Source organism: Cynoglossus semilaevis, chromosome 14, assembly GCF_000523025.1.
Source record: "Cynoglossus semilaevis isolate Cse_v1.0 chromosome 14, Cse_v1.0, whole genome shotgun sequence".
In the NCBI taxonomy this organism is placed as follows: domain Eukaryota; kingdom Metazoa; phylum Chordata; class Actinopteri; order Pleuronectiformes; family Cynoglossidae; genus Cynoglossus; species Cynoglossus semilaevis.
The window spans coordinates 15,051,835-15,064,358 of NC_024320.1; the positions used below are offsets into that span (position 1 = coordinate 15,051,835).

At 38.7% G+C, this 12,524-nt stretch overlaps 1 protein-coding gene across 5 annotated transcripts in view; it reads right to left on the bottom strand.

The window, feature by feature from the left end:
- pnpla4 (patatin-like phospholipase domain containing 4) overlaps positions 1-5,801 on the bottom strand; it is a 14,205-nt gene extending 8,404 nt beyond the window's left edge. For 2 of the 5 annotated variants that reach the window (XM_008325269.3, XM_025062194.1), the window contains exons 1-7: positions 5,727-5,801; positions 4,973-5,210; positions 4,445-4,539; positions 3,955-4,090; positions 3,661-3,726; positions 1,676-1,828; positions 609-736 (exon numbers count right to left, since the gene is read on the bottom strand). In XM_008325269.3, coding sequence (XP_008323491.1) covers positions 609-736; positions 1,676-1,828; positions 3,661-3,726; positions 3,955-4,090; positions 4,445-4,539; positions 4,973-5,152 — 758 coding nt within the window. In that variant the 5' untranslated portion in view covers positions 5,153-5,210; positions 5,727-5,801. The other 3 variants (XM_025062193.1, XM_025062192.1, XM_008325270.3) reach the window with 3 other exon arrangements.
- Positions 5,802-12,524: the final 6,723 nt, after the last annotated feature.

Below are 12,524 nucleotides of genomic sequence, written 5' to 3' on the forward strand. Positions count from 1 at the left end.
AATCTCCAAAAGTCGGTTATGTTATTTTTCATTAACTGTTCCAACTGAGTTCTGCAGGAGGAGCAGTTCTCACCATAAACTCTGATGGAGAACCTACTCGCATCTCATGGCACTAGAGGAAATCAAAAAATGATGCCAGCAGCTGAGAAACCCTGTGGAAGCATGAATCACTTCAAAGATGATGCACTATCCCCACATCCTGAGGGTGATCACAGGGCACCCATGACTTCAGCATGGACTTCCTGTGAAGTCCTGCAGTAGTCAATTTCCCTTTTTTTCTTTCCTGCACTGCTAAAGGCTGTGGGAAATTAAATGTCTCCCTGGAAAATTGATGAAAAGTACATGTTCATATGAAGGCTTTTCATCATGCTCAGCTGCTGTCAAGGAGCAGAGCACATCCAAAGCCTGCGTGATATAATGCTGGTATGTGTGTGTGTGTGTGTATAAACCAACATTTCAATATGCTGTTCAAATATTCTGTTAAACATCTAATCTGTTTACAAAACACATTATTTCACACTAGGTCAAAGTGTTAATTGTTTATATTTATGTTCAGCTGTGACTTTTTGGTAAAAATGGAACAACAACAGAAAAGACAGTGTTGTCACCTCATCAATGCCTCTCTCTTTAAGAACTTCATGGCATCATGGAAACCCTGTTCACAAAGGAACTGCAGGCCTCTGGCAGGTGGAGGGAAAAGAGCCTGGTTTAACCGTTTGATGTTCTCCACGGAAAACTGTGGAAACCAAAAGAAAAAGTGCACAAATATGGACGTCCCTTTAAAGACAAGACATTTCTGCAGACTTTGTACACAATATGTTCTATTTAGCAGCTCAACAAATTTAAAGAACGTCTAAATAAAACAGCTTCAGTTTATGAGGTACAGAAGACCATTTCAGTGGGTAATGGCATTTTGCCATTTGGTCATATTTTGCCTGGAGCTCATTTTGTTTTAAAAATTGTGATAAAAACATATCACGAACAGAAAAATGTGTACTATGAGTTGAATGTGTTGTTACATCCCCATACATTTTTGACAATAATGATGTAGAGTCCTTAAAGTGCTTGTTTAAAATCAGGGAACGTTTTGCTTAAATTGAAAGTATACACTCATTCACTTGTGCAATCAAAGTGAGATGAATAATTCAGTGAGTATAGACTGAATTTAAATTGAGTAATTGGAGACCTATTGAATATAGACATTTGGTGGAAACCTACTTTACCAAAACCAATGTCATTGATTTTACAAAGCAGTTGTCAATTCATCACTTCCCACATCTCTAAATGTATATATAATGTGTTATTGTGTGTGTGTGTGTATTTGAACTTCTTTATCAGGTTTACCTACAAGGGACACACACCTGCTAAGATGCTCCACCAGCATCACCATCATGTTACTACAACCAAACATGTTTATTTTCTCTTTACTTACTTACAGAATATATATATATATATATTCATTTTACAACAGTGCTTCTCAAAATCCTTTAGTCATTTGCTACTTTAAACAAGAGAAAATTTCCATTTTCTTAAACTAACATCAAGTAAAGTGTTATATTTTATAATAAATCAGCATCAATAACAAAGAGATTATTCAAAATAAATGTGCAGTTGTACCATTATCACTTGATCCTTAATGACACTGATTTAAAACAACTCTATGTCCAGGACTCACCATAATGTTCATGTTGGCAAGCCTCAGCTGAGTGCTGAAGCGCCCCCTGTGGCGAGGACACACATCCTGCGTCCCGACAAATGGAGACACTGTGATGGTTCGTCCCACAGGCAGAATTGGCAGGCTGTCAGTAAATCCTCCGTCGATCCATTTCTATTGCAACAAAAAGCTTGAAGAGTTATGACGCATACGGGAAATGAAATATATCAGGTTGAACACAAAAGTTTTAACTGCACTTTGACCTTTGGAGATGCTGTAAAAACATTGTCCAAACAAAAATGGCTGCAGTAGTCAGTCTAGAAATACTCAAGATCAGTTATCGGTTGTCTTGATTACTATATATAGTTAAAAACTCAAATTCTTTAAGCAAACTTGCTGCTCTATTCTGTCTGCTATTAATTTCAGTGTAAATCAAAGGTCGCTTTTTGAATTGCACGAGCAAAGGACACACAATAAAAATCCCATACTTAATAATATATACCATACTAAACAGTAAGTGTGATTACTTTGTACTGGACACAGTGACAACTGTCAAAGGTTAAACCTGTCCAAAAAATCAACAAGAGTGAACATTAACATAACACTTTATTCTCTACACACATTTAGCCACGTAGTAATTAGTGTTCAAGAGCAAGGAGCTGAGCATGAGAGGTCATCACTTCTCACACATCAGGTGTATGGTGGAAAATTATCTAATTTCACGTCACATTGTTCAAAAATATTATTTATTGACTGGGGATAATAACAACTATTCAAGGCCTGCTCCTGCTTGCGATATACTACAGTATGACCTAACCTTTAAGATAGAAATGTTGCTATTAAAAACTAAAAGGGAGCTGATACAGAAAATCCCTGCCTTTCAACAATTCCTTTGAGTATATCAATGTTGTGTTCAAATAAACACGCCCTGGTTTCAAAGTAAAGATCATCATATTACAATGCATATACCTTTTGGTGATGAAACTTTGGATGTTTGGCTGATAAAGGTTGGGAAACTGACTCAGCTTTTGGGTTGTACAGGTTAGCGATCTGGCAGAATGTACAAGTGAAGCAAAAAACGTTTACAGCGTATCCTTACATGATTAGGTTTAGTTGTATGGGAAGAACTGCCCAGTGTTAGGGGTGGGATAATTATGGTTATCCTCTTTGTGGCAGGTGATTACTGAAACACAAGTCCAGATTAGAGCAGATTATAAACAACTACTAAGTGCTTCAGAGGCACAAATGTGTATAGCATTGCCCTGACAAAGTTAATTTTGTCTAAAATGCTCCCTTAAATAACATTGTTTGTAATAATTTGAGCATGTTTTCAGCCGATGTAGTTTCTGTTGTAACTGCAGCCTTCTTGACAAATAGAAGTCAGATAAACTGGGTTCTTTTACTACCCTTGAACTTTTAACCTCAAAAACACCACCATTTATAGCAAACAGCGCTCTTAAAACCTTCAGGGTTTTTTTTATTAAACCTGATGCAAAATTGTAATGATGAATGCAAAAGAACACTTTGGTGAACTCAAAGGAAAAAAGAGAGTTGAAAAGTTTGTTCCTTAGGTTATTTCACTGTGTGCTGCAATGCTGCAAGCATCTGAAAACTCTTGTAAATCTGATGACAAAAGCGTAAACCTGGCAACACTGTCTGTAAGTGCAGACAGTCTCCATTCCCACCCCCCGATGATATAATAGAAACTGTTAGCACCAATTTATTTTGAGCACACAAAGGCCGATGTGAAAAGCAATGCTGGCTGAGCTGGACACACATCTGTGGCTCTGCCAAAAATCTTAAATAATAGATAAAGATCAATCCAGAGCAAAGAGAGGGCATGTGTTCCTGCCAGGCATCTTTAAGTGTGTGTGTGTGGGGGGAGGGGGGGGTGAAGAACAAGATGTAGTGTCTCTAGAGAACTTGTGCAGTATTTAGCACTTTTCACTTGTGGATGGACTACCAGAGGTCTGTGAATCTTTCTAGGACAGTAATGAGCCAATTACCTGTCCCCTTAACTCCACTGGTTCAAGTCCAGCATAGACAGGGACGAAGCTGCTGGCCAACAGAGCCTGTAGGAGTTAGAGGAGAACCATGTTAAATCACTAAAAACCTCACAGTAAAAGGAAGGTTCTTGTCTACGGTGTACATCATTATGCAGGTGTTGACTTTCTAAGTGTTCCTTTTCCTGGTCAAAGCAGTAAAAAGAGACACAAGGATGTAAAACAATCATAAACATTTACGGCAGTGTTTTCCTCAAAACGGACTGGTGTTGTGCTGCAGCACTGGGATGCGTGTACCTTTATGAGCTCCTCCCTGGAGGTGAACCTTGACATGATGTGGTTCTTGCCGCTTCTGGAGTGTGTTATTGAGATGTGAAGGCGTTCAGCAGCCAGGGTGTGAGCCTCACTGGGCAGAATATCTTCTATGCCCTCCCTAGAAAGATCGACTCATTACACACCCTTATTAAATCCACCAAGGGCTTTAGAAATATGCAATTTAATTTAAAAATGAGATTGGTATTTCATGACATGATATAGGTAGTTGTAAGGTTTAAAAAAGGTTGGCTGCTATTTTTGATGACACCAAAATTTAGAATTCTAAATATTACTGTTATATCTTTCAGTACTCACACACACAAACATATATATATATATATATATATACAGTTGTTTGAGTTCAAGTTCTAAAGATAAAATACTTAATATATGAAGTGATATTTTAATTACATAGACCTCTGAAGACAAATCTTTCAGTGGAGACAGAAAGTATGACTCGGGTTATACGTACCTTAGTGTCTGCATAAAGTTGTATCCTGGTGTGACTGCTCCAAACCTCTGCAGTCTCACACTGTCGGCAAACCTGTAGGTGAACTCTTTGCACTGCTGCAAGAGAAGGAACGATGTGTGAAGTTGTTTTCAGTCACTCAAGTATTTGTCTTGCAAAATTATGCTTTGCTTTACATACTAAGCTTTTCTTGTGCCTGACACATTCTACAATGTTGTAGTGGGCTCCTACACCTGCGGTAGAACCTAGCTCCTGACATAGCAGTGACAATATTTCTGGATGTTGTTTACCAGTAACAATAACCTTCCTGTTGAACCAGCAGCAGACTATCAGCTAGTGTTTGTATTATGATGCAGTAGCAACTTCAAAATATCTTTTATACACAGTACATGTATAATATATCTCAAAGCTAGGCAGGCTTTTTTTTTGAGGCTGTAGTAAGAAGCTAACATGTATCATTGCTCATTGCAATAGTCATTGCTCTGTTCCTTTCTTCTCTTAATGGAATGAACAAGGAGGTGAACACCCTACCTCCAATTTGTCAGGAGCTGTAATCATTACAGCGGCCACCAGGGCCCCGGCTGAAGCCCCTGCACAGACCCTAAGGGAGCCCATTAGCTTGTGCCCATGGCAGAGAAAGGCACTTGCGGCACCAAGGTGGTAGATCCCCAAGAACCCACACGCAGCAAAGGATAGATTCAGGACTGTCATCTTCTGTTCCTCTGCGATTACAATGGTGGGGCATCAGTCAGGTGTAATCCATTAGATACTGTCAAAAGTATTTGGAAAAGAGGGTGCAATAAACATCTCAATTATCTTCGTTCTAATCTTAAAAATGAATAGTTCAGTAATCCAACATATTTTACAACAACAGTGAGAAAACCTTGTTAATGCTTTGTCAGTGAATACCTTAAGTCGCACATTTTAGACTTCACATTTCAACAAACTCGCCACAGTTGTAAAATACACTTGCCTTCACTAGTTTTTGTGTCTGGCATTTTTAAACAGAGGACTACTTGGACAAAGCACAACATGCAATCAGAAATTGAAAACCTATCAGGGGTTAAACAAGAGTACAAGTTAGTTCCGTAACAATGTAACGGAAGCCGGAAGTACGCATTAGCATAAGTTCACATTAGCATAGTATTGCGTTCCGAGGTTGATGTACAAAAAACGCTTTCTTTCTTGGGTCATTGTAACGACATATGTCTAATAAAACACTTACGGATATCTCATTTAATATAATTGAAAATAAACCGCTCTAAATGTTAAATAAAAGCCACACCTGCTCTTGTGCATCGTTTACGGGACAGAGTTTACAGAGTTTAATTCCGGTCTACAAAGTAAAGGAAGAATTTCAAAATAAAAGTGCTACATATTAAATATGTACGCACTGTATAACAACTTAATGTACTTCATATGTTTTATGATGTAATAATACTCTTTGAGTTTTTCTATATTTTACATTGTTTAGGTAATGTGTCCTGTTTATATAGGATACAACAAAATAAATAGTTAAAAGTTAAAAAAGAGTTAAAATGTGATAATGAATCAATAATGAATAATCAAAACTGTGTTAAAAAAGAAAAGAAAAAAGGTTGAAACACAGTTGGATAAGGCTTCTGGAGGCTTTTTAAAATTGTCCTCTTAGTTCAGCACACTTTTGTAGTGGTTCTTTAAATGAAGGCAAACAGAAAATTAATAATAAAATGCATATTTGGCACAGAATGATGATCAGGATCATAGTTTATAGCTCTTTATTGTTGTTTTTTATTGCTGTATCACAAGGTGATGTTCTATTCATATACCATGTTAGTTAGTCATTTTTTTGCAGTGCTAATCATCTTTGTGGCGTCCTAGCTCTCCATATACAGTATTTAAAAACATTAGATGTAGTTCTAGCTCTCCACCTGACTATATATGGTATGTATAGTTCCTGTCTCACACTGCACTGCTTTAAAGTTCAGGCAGTTGACCCAATAGCTGTTAAACAAATGCTATCTCCATGGCAAATTTCCTTTCCAATGACATCACCAAAAATGACTCAAAGGAAAATTAATTTGAAACACACAAGTACTGCAGGAGGTGTGTGTGTAAATTTGTATTTATAAATATTTGTTGTGATGGCCACGTTGACCCTTCAACACAGAAGTTTGCCATGTACAAAACACACCACGATTACTAGACTAGACCCCTTAACATCTGCCACATACACAGCCGTTAGGCTTCTACATAAGCAGTCAAGTCAGATCCTCGCCGTCTCCTTCATCTCCCACCGCTCAGATCTCTAGAAATGGCTGCTCGCTCCGTGCACTTTGATACATTATACCCTCTTTCTTCTCTCTATGACTCTTCAAAGACCTCATCATTGTTATCCTCCTCTCATACAAGGGCCAGAGAGCAAAGTGCACCAGCCCCCTGTTGGATGTGCTGCTCAAGACGCATGCTGATACAGAGCAGTTTGTTGTGAAGTGCTGGATTGAGACAAACAGTGCGAGCTGCAGGGTCCTGCCAATCCTCAAAGAGACAATTTTTTAAAGTCTTGCCAATACACAGTTTGATCACAGATGTGGAAAATCTTCTACAAATAGTCATGAAACACAAACAGAGTCAAATTATCCACCGAGAATTAATCTAAAGCATATCTTAACCTCTTTTTCTCACAGGGAATCTAGGTCACTGTGTGTATATATATATATATATATATATATATATATATATATATATATATATGTGACCTATAGTCAGTGTGGTGTTTTTTTCTTACTGCAGTTTCTTAAGTTTATTCAAAAGTTTATTCAAGTAGGCCAGCAATGTCATCATCTTGGAAATATTTTAAAAATAAGATTTGGACCATAGGAGCGAGACCTAAGCTTTGTTCTGTTACGGTACGAGCAAATAAATACTGAATATGCTAATGTCTCTTCTTAGTTTAACATTTCCACCTCACCCACGTACTTATTTGACAATATTCTGTCTGTTTACTAGAAAGCAGGAGACAGCCTTCTGCTATTGAGAAGAAAATGAAACCGACTTTTAGCATTTTCTTTTGTTTCCTCACTGTGGTTTACTCAAACACAAGGTGTCATTTTTCACAGAGCTTTGACAAGTACATAACACTGCTTTCCAGCCCAATGCACATTTACTGAAACCCAACCTGAAGAAGTATTGTTATGGTACCTGGTATTGGCAAGTACACAAATCAAAATACTTGGACTTACACATGATGGTTTGTCACAAGAAGTATCAATACAACACAAGATCCTGCCTCCACTGTATCATTGATACTGGGGATAATGTATAAGAAATAAATCAATCATTTTGTATGCTTATTGACCAGGTGGGGGCGTACATATGAGTCCACCATTTAAGACCACCATAGTGAATGAGCACCGAACTACGGAAGCTGGTCAAGCCCATCAGACAGAGACCCTAGGGCACACACAGAGGTGACCTCTGGGAGCGTGGGGGCAGCATTCCTAACAGGTGCTACTTTCCTTGGAAATACAGTCTAATGCATGGGAGCAGTCGCTCAACACTAAACTCGTGTTCATGGACCAGTGAGTCAAAGTGATTCTGTTGGTCTCAGCTCAGTGAGCATGACCACCTCAGGTGAGGCTTAGAAAGAAAATCAACTGGTAAACAGGGAGCTTTTCCTTGTAGCTGTAGCTTTTGCTGGATGAGAATAAACTAGATGTCGAATATTTCTGACTACAGGGTTTCAAGAGGCCCGTAGGAAACACATGCAAAAAAAGATGTTACAGATCCTGATGCCAAAATGATCATTTCATGCTGACAGATCTTCTGTTCGCTCTTTGGTGCGATGCCAAAACTCTAATTTTCTTGTTAAGACCCCAGGCTACTGTCTAAACAGCTGCAACGGAGCCCAAATGGCAACAGACAATCTGACAAGGTCTCCAGAATCAAACGTGAGGGTGCTGCAGTGTCACCAGCAGGGAGCAGTGTTGTAAAGCTGTCCCAGATGGCAGTCATTTTGGAGGGGTTGATGACACACGCGACTGGTAAAATTAGGCATTTTTCTCCAGTGTGTCCACTTTTACAAGCCCACGTTATGCAGCTGAGACCTGGGTAAAAATGCAAACACTTGCACTGACACTTGCATTCCTGAAAAATGTGGCCATAAAAACCTGCTGCTGAGAATATATTACAGAGAGAGTACATAATATATTTTTAGTGATGCGTTTAACAGGTTGTTAACATGTTTTTTTTTTCAAGAATCAAAACGAACTGATTGATGCTGCGTCTTCATTTTATCGTGTCCATGCAGCACTCTTTGAGTTTGCTCTCATTTTAAAACATAAAATGAGCCTTCAGAAAAAAGTGAGTTATATCTTAAAAAAATAATTCGCAAGAATGTCACCAAAATAATATTGAATTTAAATTAAGCTGTCATTTTACCGTAGTTCTTCATGGTTTTGAAGGTACAGGGAAACTCTCCTCCTTTTAAGATTCTTCCCTCTTTTTTGCATCTATGAATGGGGTTCTCTAAATACAACAAGAAAAAAAGAAGAACAGTCGGTGGAAAAGTCCCCTGTTAAAATCAGGTAATGTTCACACAGTACACCCCCTAACCTCACCCCCACTTCGTTATAATTCCTTTTATAAGTTGTCTTTTGTTTTTACTCCTGTCTCTGAGAGAAAAGGAAGAGCACTAGTGAAAGATAAACAACTTCACCTGGAGTAGAGCAAACACGAGGCACAGATTTGTTGTTTGTTACACAGTGGTGTCTGAACTACAGCAGATGGCTGATGACTTTGATTACCCTCACTGTTAAATCAAACCGCTGAACGCTGACTACACTGTCTCTCACACTCAAACATACTTCACTCGGTCAGAAGCATAAAAGGCATCCTCAGCCTGCAGCAATTCTTTGGAGAGCATGCCTTCACCCTGCTCTGACAGCAGAATCAGGGCTGAGCATGCTCAGCCCTGATTCTGCTGACAGGTTGAGTGCCCATGAGCCAGTGCAGAGAGACTAAATAATAATAATAATAATAATAATAATAATAATAATAATAATAATAATAATAATAATAAAGAATAAATAATGGCAGCATGATGAAAACCACAGGGCCCCTGGGTATTCTGTTGTGCAGAGAGAGACAGTTTACAATCTGTCTGGTAGAGAAACTCCACTGCTAAAACGTCCGTTTAAATTCGGTCTGGTTCTGCATCTGATGATTCCACAGATGATAGTGGACACCCGGATTCACAGTAATGAGACAGCCCTTGTCTAGTTTTGACCAGCTTCTCATGTTCATTTCATATGGCGTGTTTTGGAGGACGTGCAAAGGTCGAGAGCGCTCATTTAGATTCACATGCTTGGCTCGATGGGACGGTACTGATGGACTTCACGGTACGCAATCAATTTCCATAATCTAACCTCAGGCTTCACAGCCTGAGTGGTAATTCCTGCAACACATCACTACATGCACAGCCAAGGGTGATTTCTAACTGTAAGATGAGCCAACGACGGGGAGGCAAAGGGCAGGTGAAATTTATGAGGGGTATCACAAAAGCTTTTTTCCGGTCGTGGGAGGTGGTTTGGCGTCTCACTGTTTACACAAGGAATCAGCCTTACACAAAGACAATACAACTTAATCTCTATGGTAAATCCTGAGTATAGAAAATTAATTCTTGGTATAGAGATGAAGTGACCTGGCTGCAGACTTTGTGATGTACCAGAAAAGAATTAAAAGTTTGAGACCACAACTGATGTTAAAAAAGAAAAGTACAGTTTCATTATTCAAATATTGTCCGTCCATACAGAGTAACCTTATGTACAACTTTTAAGTCAAGAAACTAGCTTCTATGCTGGTGAGCATAGCCATAAAATCTCTGAAGCTCTTTCTCACTCTCAGATGTCCAAAACAGGTTATATTGTCTCTTGGCAGATTGTACCATGTTTTCACCTGTCTACCTGTCAGGTATGGTATTTAGCATTAGGTTGGTATTTATTATCAGTATCACAACTGCAGATGGTGGTATTGGAGGTAAATGGTATTTATCCCAGGAACATTCCCAGGATAATGCCAGCCCCGATTCTATTACAAGTGTGTCATCAGCATGTGTAAACTCTACTGGCCGGCCTGCAGTCCAGATCTGTTTTCTAAGGAAAATATCATGCACTGTGATAAACCATGAGATAATATATAACAACGAGATAATTAAACACGGCCACAGCAACATGAATATAGAATTAACTTCATTGGCAACATCCAAGTAAAGATTGCGTCCCACATCTTTAGATGTGACACATGGTGCCGATGCTCAGAGACTTGACAACTGGTCATTTATTTAACCCTTTTCCAGTTGCCATGTCCTACACTTTGAAACCATCATCTCTGGATAACAAGTGTAGTTTTAATAGTTTCACCCATCAATTCTCCAGCACAATGCAGCTGGTTAGGACAAAAGTACACTGCACAAGGCCATACTGCGGGCTAAGGAAACATGCTCTTCTATTAAGACTTTCCATTCTGGGTGCTGAGCAAAGTGAGTAAAAAGGTTGGCCCAAAGCCCTGAGCCATCTATTGGCCACACTGTGTTCACAGACGGGTTGTGTTTGTGCGTGTGTTTAAGAGGGGAAAAAAGGAGCGAATAAAGCAGCCCAAGGAAACGATCAAAGCCATTTTCACACCTTAATGGCACAAACCAAGTCAAACCCATTCTTCATTTCACATTTTCAGTGGGAGTGAGAATTGATGGCTGTGTAGTTACCACATCACTGCGACTGTGATTCACTCAGAGCCAACTGTAAATAATTCATCTTGCACATAAGCATCATTATGCCACCATTGATTCCCGTTCAGAACTAAGACTTTGTGATTATTATTTTTTTTCCCTTTTTGTCAGTGTGTCATTGAGCTTTTATTGGCTTAGACAGCAGTTGGCTGCAGGTGGTTTGATGTGACAGCGGTGTTTGGAAGAATTTATGATGCATCTGTGTGTATAGTGTGTGTACGAGCAGGGAATGTAAAGTAAACAGTCCTGACTGTGCAGAAAATTTACACGCAGGTAATTCTTTTCCTATTGTTAATCAAGTGGTGAAGTAATAAATCAAAATAAGTGATCGATACAACTGCTGTGAGCACAAAATCTACATATTCATCTGTACATACAGTATCTGCACTTAATGGCAGAAATAAAAATGTTTTATATATATATATGGAAATAAAAAAACAGTCTTAGTCCAATACCACACACAAAATGTAATAACATGTATTTGTCATAAAATACAAATAAACTAAAACTAAACATTTTCTGAAATAATAATGTTTTGAAAAATTGAAATTAAAAAAATTGTTTTCATTTGATTTCCAAGATAAAATAAAGATCTGATCCAAATTCTAAAGAAGATAAACTGTCCTTGCACTGAAGCATACAGCATTTCTGTAGTACTAGGACTGGAATTTTCTCGTTAATTTTTTTTTCTGTGCTGTATGACAAAAGGTTGGAAAACGCTGCTCTAACGGCTTCAACTTAAAACAAACTCCACAGTGCTGAGTCTTACTGTAGCTGCTCTCATAACTACTCTCTCAGTACTCTGTAGTATTTGGTTTAGATGTTCACCTCTGAAACACCTCTCTGACCTAAAGAGATTCAAGCCTCTCTTCTCTGGGAGTGCTTTCCAATCCTCACTTCAGATGTTGAACTTCAGAAGAATCCACTTGGCAACACCGTAGCCAAACTGAGTCAAATGTTCACACATTTATGTGCAGCTTTTACAGATTTGGAATGTTTCATTGATGTACACAGAAATCCCTCTGCAGAACACTGAAACCAGGATCCACAGGGACACAAGTTGTCTTCTAACAGCCTGACGTATCGATCCCGACACATGTAACATAACCTTAGGCACTTACACCAGCACCTTCACCAAATTAGCCTCATGCTCTGACACACTCTAAAGTGTAGAAATTGTATTGTATTGTATCATTGTAGAAATATAATGTGTTCGCTTTAGGAATTTGACTTCTTAGACAAGGTTTTAACTCAACTATACCTTCGTCTTCTCCCAGGGACTGAATCAATGACCTCAGTGGTTCATTTCACTCCACG